Raw genomic sequence first — 7,040 nt, 5'->3', positions numbered from 1 at the left:
GAGGGGCTGTCCTGTGCACTGTAAGGTGTTTAGCATTATCCCTGGCCTCCACTAGATGCCAATAGCCCCACTTCCACCCGCTTCCAGGCTTCACAATAAAAATGATCTCCAGGTGTTGCCAAATATCTGCTGGAGGCAAAGTCAACTCCATTTGAGAACAACTGATGTAGATTAACTCTTTACTCCTCACAATACCCCACAGGGTCCCACCCCAGACCTACTGAATCAGAAACACAAGGGTTAGCTCCAGAAGTCTGTTTCAATACACTCTCCAGGTGGTTCTGATGGGCTCTGACATTTGAGAACCCGTGGTCTACTTGACAGACCTCTAACGCTGCAGGTGGCATAGAAACCCTGACCTCCTTCCCTAACAAGTCCCTTGCCTTTACCTTCTCCTCTCCTGTCCTACTCCACACACTGCCCACCATTCATTGAAATCTTTCACTAGCTATCAAACATGTGTTTGTCTTTATTTTCTAAGCACCAGTAATATAAGCAAAACAATCGAACTCCTAAGTGGCTTGATGACTACAGGCTGGGGTGTTCCAGCCATCCCGCCCCCACCTGGAGTAGGTACACACCTTGTCAGTGTAAGCCACAAGCCTCCAGCATTGTGCCTCCTTCTTGGTGAACTCCTTGACTTTTGTGGGTCATTCTCAAATGTCCCTTTTCTTTGAATTATTCGGAGGGCTAATCCCTACTTTCCCTGAACATCCAATAGCCTTACACATCTTGTTATTTCGCTTATCCCATGGTGGCATTAACGTTTGTTTACGCGTCTTCTAGAGTAGCGGTTGGGTGAGGGAAGAGTCTTCTTTTATCTTTGGGTAGCCAGCTACACAAAGGACAGTGGTGATCATCGCAGCACACATCAGAGTCATCCAGGAGCTATTAAAAAATTGGATGCAGGGACTCACCCCCGGACCTATAGAATCTTGCAAATCCATATTTTAAACTATTCCCATACCATAGTTGAATTACTGCCCAATGTCTTGCACAGAGCAGGTATTTAATCAAAATTTCTTTAATGTCTGATCAATCACTTAACAGGGCTGCGTAGAGAATCATCTCTGCCTTCCCCTCAGCTTGCTGCTCCAGTTCTGCTTTTTCTTTCACTTTTGATTTCACTTTCCATTTCCTTTAACCTGAAAGTACTTGGAAGGGGCTTCCCTGGTGGCACAGTGGTTAAGAATCCGCCTGCCAATGCAGGGGACACGAGTTCCAGCCCTGGTCTGGGAAGATCCCACATGCCACGGAGCAACTAAGCCCTGTGCGCCACAACTGCTAAGCCTGTGCTCTAGAGCCCGTGAGCCACAACTACTGAGCCTGCGTGCTGCAACTAATGAAGCCCACGCGTCTACAGCCCATGCTCCACAACAAGAAAAGCCACCACAGTGAGAAGCCTGAGCACCGCAACAAAGAAGAGCCCCTGCTTGCTGCAACTAGAGAAAGCCCGCGCGCAGCAACAAAGACCCAACGGCAGCCAAAATAATAATAAATAAATAAAATTTTTAAAAAAATTTAAAAAAAGAAAATACTTGGCAAAAACCAAACAGCAGTCAAAACTGATAAAAGGCCAAATTTTGTTTAGATAATTTTAATTATTGACCTAATCTCTGGAATCTGAAGGTTAATATATTGTTCACCGTCTCAAATATCCTGCAGAAACCTCAAATTAGGGTGACCTGTTAAATAGTCCTAAGTTGTCTTTCAGGATTTCAGTTACCTGGTGGCTACTCCCTACTCCCTGCTTGCATGAGGTCTCCGTGATTGATCATAGATAACTTTATCACCCTTTAAGGTGGCTGTGAGACCTCAAACCAACTCACCTGTAGCTGGCCAGGCGCGCTCCATTCAACATCCCAGGCGGGGCGCGCGGCCGGCGCTGTCATCTGCGATCAGGTCGGAGGGCGCCAGGGAGGAGCAAGGTCGGGGAAGTCCTGGGGGGCGGGGCGGGGCGGGGCAGCCCGCGGGTGGTAGCAGGAATCGAAACTCAGCTCTTAAACCCGCCGCTCCCGCTCTTCGGAATCGCATCTTGAGACCCGCGAAGCGTCTCAGCTCGGCCCTCATCCTTCCCGCAGCGGCGGCGGCCCGGGCCCCGCGGGCTCTGGACCATGTACACCCGCAGTGGGGTGCAGGGCTCCGGGTTCGGAGCCCCCGCCTCCTCCCGCCCGGCCCGGGACCCCGCTGCGTGGCGCGGGGAGCTGGGCCCGCCGGAGGGCCCCAGGCGGGGTTTGGAGGAGGCTCCCGAGAGCCCTTCGCGGGAGAGCCCGGAGCACGCGGGCCGGAGGTTGTAAGTATTTAATCACCTGTCCTGCGGGGCGGAAGCCCAGACCCCAAACAGGCGCCCAGGCTCTTCTCAGATCACCTAAGTTTGAACCACAGGGGCCCCATTACAGGGTCTCTAAGAAAGTGCAGGCTCATTTGTCTAAACAATAGCAGACATGAATTACCTTATAAATTGAGTGTGCCGGTCCGGGATCCTTACTGAACATCCGACCGAGCCCGCGTTCCTTTTGAGGACACTACCTTCCTGATTCTTCAAGGCTGGCTACAGGACTAGGCTACTACTGGTTTTGTAGTAACTGCCTAGGCTTCTTGCTAATTTTCCAGATATCTCCAGAACTCATGCTCTTAAATAGTATGAAAATATTTTCTTCCCTTCCTATCTTAAAAAAAACTGATGCCCTAAATATTATCTTCACATCAGCTGGGAGGGTAAGGGTGAAGAGAGAATGTGTTATTGGGTAGAAATGCAAATGATGCCTCTAGGAGCCTACATTCCAACAAAACTCCCGGATAAAGTAGCCTCTTAGGACCAGAGGACTGAGCCGGAGAGGAAGTGAGTGTGTGTAGTATTTCTTGCCGCGGGTGTTGATAAGTGCTCTACATAGGAACAGGTAGGTAGCCTTTATTCCTGGTCTTTGCTTCAGGGACCACAGTTACTATCCTGGAAACATTTATTATGTAAAGTGTCAGTGATCCTTTTCCACCAATGGAATGAGATGCTTTAATCCAACAGTAGGGTTTGTAAAGACATTACTGCTTTTGAAGTGCTGCTTCTGTGAACTGGAACTTTCCAGATGGTTTCATTTTCAGTTCCCCCTTTTCATCAACTTCTAGTTACATGAAAGACAAACCTTGGTTTCTAAGGAACAGTATATAACCTTATGCCCAATAAACAGATTTTCTTTCAGCCCTTAACTTTTGAAAGAATTCATAAGTACCAGGCTTTTTAATATTATTCGGCTTTGGGTTGCCCTTAGGTGGTGTGGGTGATCTGGGTGATTTCAATTAGAGATTGCTGCATTTCTTTCCTACTCAGAATGGGGGTTGGGGGGGCGGGGCGGAGCGGAATTCCTCAGCGGTCCAGTGGTTAGGACTCTGCGCGCTCACTGCTATGGCGGGTTCAAGTTTGATCCATGGTGGGGAACTAAGATACTGCAAGCCGAGCGGTGCGGCCCAAAGAAGAAGGGGGGGATATCTGGCCGTAATGGAAGTCCTTTAATTCTGAGTATATCTCTGTAAGCTGTAGCATTTGATGTAACAGAGGTCACGGATGTATGGTTTCACGTTGATGATGAATACCCTCTATGTGCCTTTTTTTTCTATTTTAAAGATCTACTTAGACATAATCATTTAATTGCAAGCTCATAACATCTCATAAACATTAGCAGTTGCATCTGTCTTTTTTCTTATTTGTAAATTAATTGTAAATTACCCCAGAATCTTGCTGGACTAAATTACTCAGAAAGGGGCAGTTTTCTAATTAATTTTCCAGGCCTCAGTATCTGAAGACCTCACTACATTTTGTGATTTCTAATTTGCCAGTAGACCATGAGAGAATACATGGGTGAGTTCAGTGGTGTTTCACAGAACTCATTATTTTCATGTGAACCAGTTGCAATAAGCAGAACATTATAAGATACATTTCCTTCTATGTATATAACAAGTAAGATCCTGTTTGGACCACTCTGAATTCTTCTTACATCTCCAGTAGTCACTTACATCTACTGTTTATTCTTGCTTGTCTCCTTTAATGGAAGCAGGAAACCAAGGAAAATTGTTGAATGGCAAATAACATCTCAGTAAAACTGACCAAAAAATGCCGTTAAGATTTATTTTCTTGGAGAGAAATTAGAAGCATTTTCTGATAGAAAATTAAGAAAAAGGAAGGATAGAGTTAAGTGCTTAATAGTGAAACTTCACTTGTTCACTTTCAATAAGAGCTTATTTATATGCTAAAGGGTTGAACTTTGACCTTGTTTTGTGCGCATCCTTCCACTTATTCATTAGGGAAGCCCCACCGTGGGAAAAGGAGGAGCTTTGATGCCAGGCAGACTTGGGTTCAAGTTCTGATTCTGCCATTACTTACTCTCTGAACTTCAGCTACTTTATGTCTCAGTGTCCTCATTAGGTGAAGTGAGATAATACCAACCTCTCAGAGTCTGTGTATGTGTGTGTCTGTGTATCCATAAAACAATTTCATGCCTGGCAGAAAACAAGTATCCAGTAAATGTTGGGTGCTGATAGCCTTGAATTCATTTAACAACTGTTTATTGACCAAGTACTGTGCTGTCACCCTGAAGTGTTTATGCCTTGTAAAAACACACTGATTTAAAACGCTGACTTACATATAAATATAGAGAGACTTTAAGGCAAGTTGTTACAATGATTCCTGAGGACCTCTAATAGAATCTAAGGCAAGGCTGAGCCCTTAACTATATTTGGATTTAAGTAAAGTGTTTACTAATAAATATTGGATTTCCTAATTCTTTTCAGTTTGTGATTTTATCTTAAATATTGTAAGCTATTTATACAGATTTAAAGAGAAAAAAAGTTCACACAAACTTCTAATCCAAAGTAATCCTTTACCCTTCCCCCAAACTCTAGATAAATATAAGACTAAGGCATGGGTTTTCCTGGAAGGGAATTTTACCTCATTTTACCCAATTCTGGGCAAAAGGCTCTTGCCTATGATAGCAATACAGGCAAGTTTCACTTTGTTCAGATACTTGTCTATAACCGTACCTAAAGGTGGTCCTCTAGCTTGATGCTGTTTGAAGGAAATATAAAGATATTCTGAAAATGAACCCATAATGTGGAATTTCACTATACAGTTAACTTTAACATAATTTGTATACAAACTCAGTTTACCTTAACATATTTGTGGCCAACTTTATAGCAAAAACTGTAGAGACTTATAGCATAAACTGTAGAGACTTAAGGTAAACTTAAACTCAGTTTACCTTAACATATTTGTGGCCAACTTTATAGCAAAAACTGTAGAGACTTAAAGATTAGCAATAATAACGGCAAGCACTTATGTATTTATGTTTGTGAAAGTGCATTGCATATGTTAACTCTTTTTTTTAAAAAAATTATTTATTTATTATTTATTTTTGGCTGCATTGGGTCTGTTGCTGCGCGCGGGCTTTCTCTAGTTGCGGTGAGCGGGGGCTGCTCTTTGTTGTGGTGCACGGGCTTCTCATTGTGGTGGCTTCTCTTGTTGCGGAGCACGGACTCTAGGCACGCGGGCTTCAGTAGTTGCAGCACGTGGGCTCAGTAGTTGTGGCTCGCGGGCTCTAGAACGCAGGCTCAGTAGTTGTGGCGCATGGGCTTAGTTGCTCTGAGGCATGTGGGATCTTCCCGGACCAGGGCTCGAACCTGTGTCCTCTGCTGTGGCAGGTGGATTCTTAACCACTGTGCCACCAGGGAAGCCCCGTACATATGTTAACTCTTTGAATCTTCACAACAACCCTATAAAAAGAGAGGGTTTCTAGCTCTGGATATTTAATTAGAAATACAGGAAAAAATAGCTACTCAATGAAAGACAAGCCCTTGTGTAGCTTACAGTCTAATTGATGGGGCAGACAGTTATCAGATAATTACATGAGTAACTCTTTACATGCACTGTGAAGGAAAGCCAGGGCCTGAGCTAGTCTTGGGAGCAGGAAAAGTGTTCCCAAGAGGTGATGTTTGAACTGTGATCTATAGGATAATTAGGAGTTGTGAGCGTTTTTGGTTTTTGTTTTGTTTTTTTCTGACAAATACGTTGTTGCAACACCAGTTATCTATAATTCAATTCATTTCTGACGCTACTCACGATGCTGCAGATGCCACAAGTTAAGGGCTCAGTCCCACAAGCCTGCTCCCACTTTAGGAGTAAGCCACAAGGGGGGCCCCAGGCTACCCACGTCTCTGACTACAGATTTGGGGGTTCCCATGACCTCCCCCCGTGCCCAGGTTTGATAATTCACTAGAATGACTCCCAGAACTCATGGCAACCACTATACTTACAATTACAGTTTTATTATAAAGGATACAGCCCTGGAACAGCCAAATGGAAGATATGGGGAGGGGGTTTGCACAGAGTTTCCATACCCTTTCTGGGTGGGTCACCCTCCTAGCATCTGGATGTCTTCACTAATTTGGAAGCTCCCCACACCTCATTGTTTGAGGATTTTTATTTAGGCTTCATCACATAGGCATAATTGATTAAATTGTTGGCCCTTGGTGATTGAACTCAATCTCCAGCCCCTCTCCCCTTCCCAGAGCTGGGGGAGAGGTGGACCTGAAAGTTCTAACCCTCTAATCACATGGTTGTTTTTTATGGCAAACAGCTCCCATCCCGAAGCTATCTAGGGCCCCCACCAGGAATCATCTCTTTAGCATATAATTGACATTCTTTTTTTTTGGCTGTGTTGGGTCTTCGTTGCTGCACGCGAGCTTTCTCTAGTTGCGGTGAGCGGGGACTACTCTTCGTTGTGGTGCGTGGGCTTCTCATTGTGGTGGCTTCTCTTGTTGAGGGAGCGTGGGCTCTAGGCACGGGGGCTTCAGTAGTTGTGGCACGCAGGCTCAGTAGTTGTGGCTCACGGGCGTAGTTGCTCCGTGGCATGTGGCATCTTCCGGAACCAGGGATCAAACCCGTGTCCCCTGCATTAGCAGGTGGATTCTTAACCACTGCGCCACCAGGGAAGTCCTGACATTCTTATAACTTAGAATTCCGAGGATTTTAAGGAGCTCTGAGCCAGGAACCA

The 7,040-nt window shown here is 45.1% G+C and overlaps 1 protein-coding gene across 3 annotated transcripts in view; it reads left to right on the top strand.

Moving 5' to 3' along the window:
• Positions 1-2,010: 2,010 nt before the first annotated feature.
• EPSTI1 (epithelial stromal interaction 1) overlaps positions 2,011-7,040 on the top strand; it is a 100,403-nt gene continuing 95,373 nt past the window's right edge. The window contains exon 1 of one of the 3 annotated variants that reach the window (XM_022574912.3): positions 2,011-2,293. In XM_022574912.3, coding sequence (XP_022430620.2) covers positions 2,115-2,293 — 179 coding nt within the window. In that variant the 5' untranslated portion in view covers positions 2,011-2,114. The remainder of the gene's footprint in view (positions 2,294-7,040) is intronic. The other 2 variants (XM_089899510.1, XM_022574911.3) reach the window with 2 other exon arrangements.

Source organism: Delphinapterus leucas, chromosome 18 (assembly GCF_059928025.1).
Source record: "Delphinapterus leucas isolate spDelLeu-1000000601 "Yukka" chromosome 18, BTC_Dleu_Yukka2, whole genome shotgun sequence".
In the NCBI taxonomy this organism is placed as follows: Eukaryota; Metazoa; Chordata; class Mammalia; order Artiodactyla; family Monodontidae; genus Delphinapterus; species Delphinapterus leucas.
This window is presented reverse-complemented; position numbering and strand designations above follow the sequence as displayed.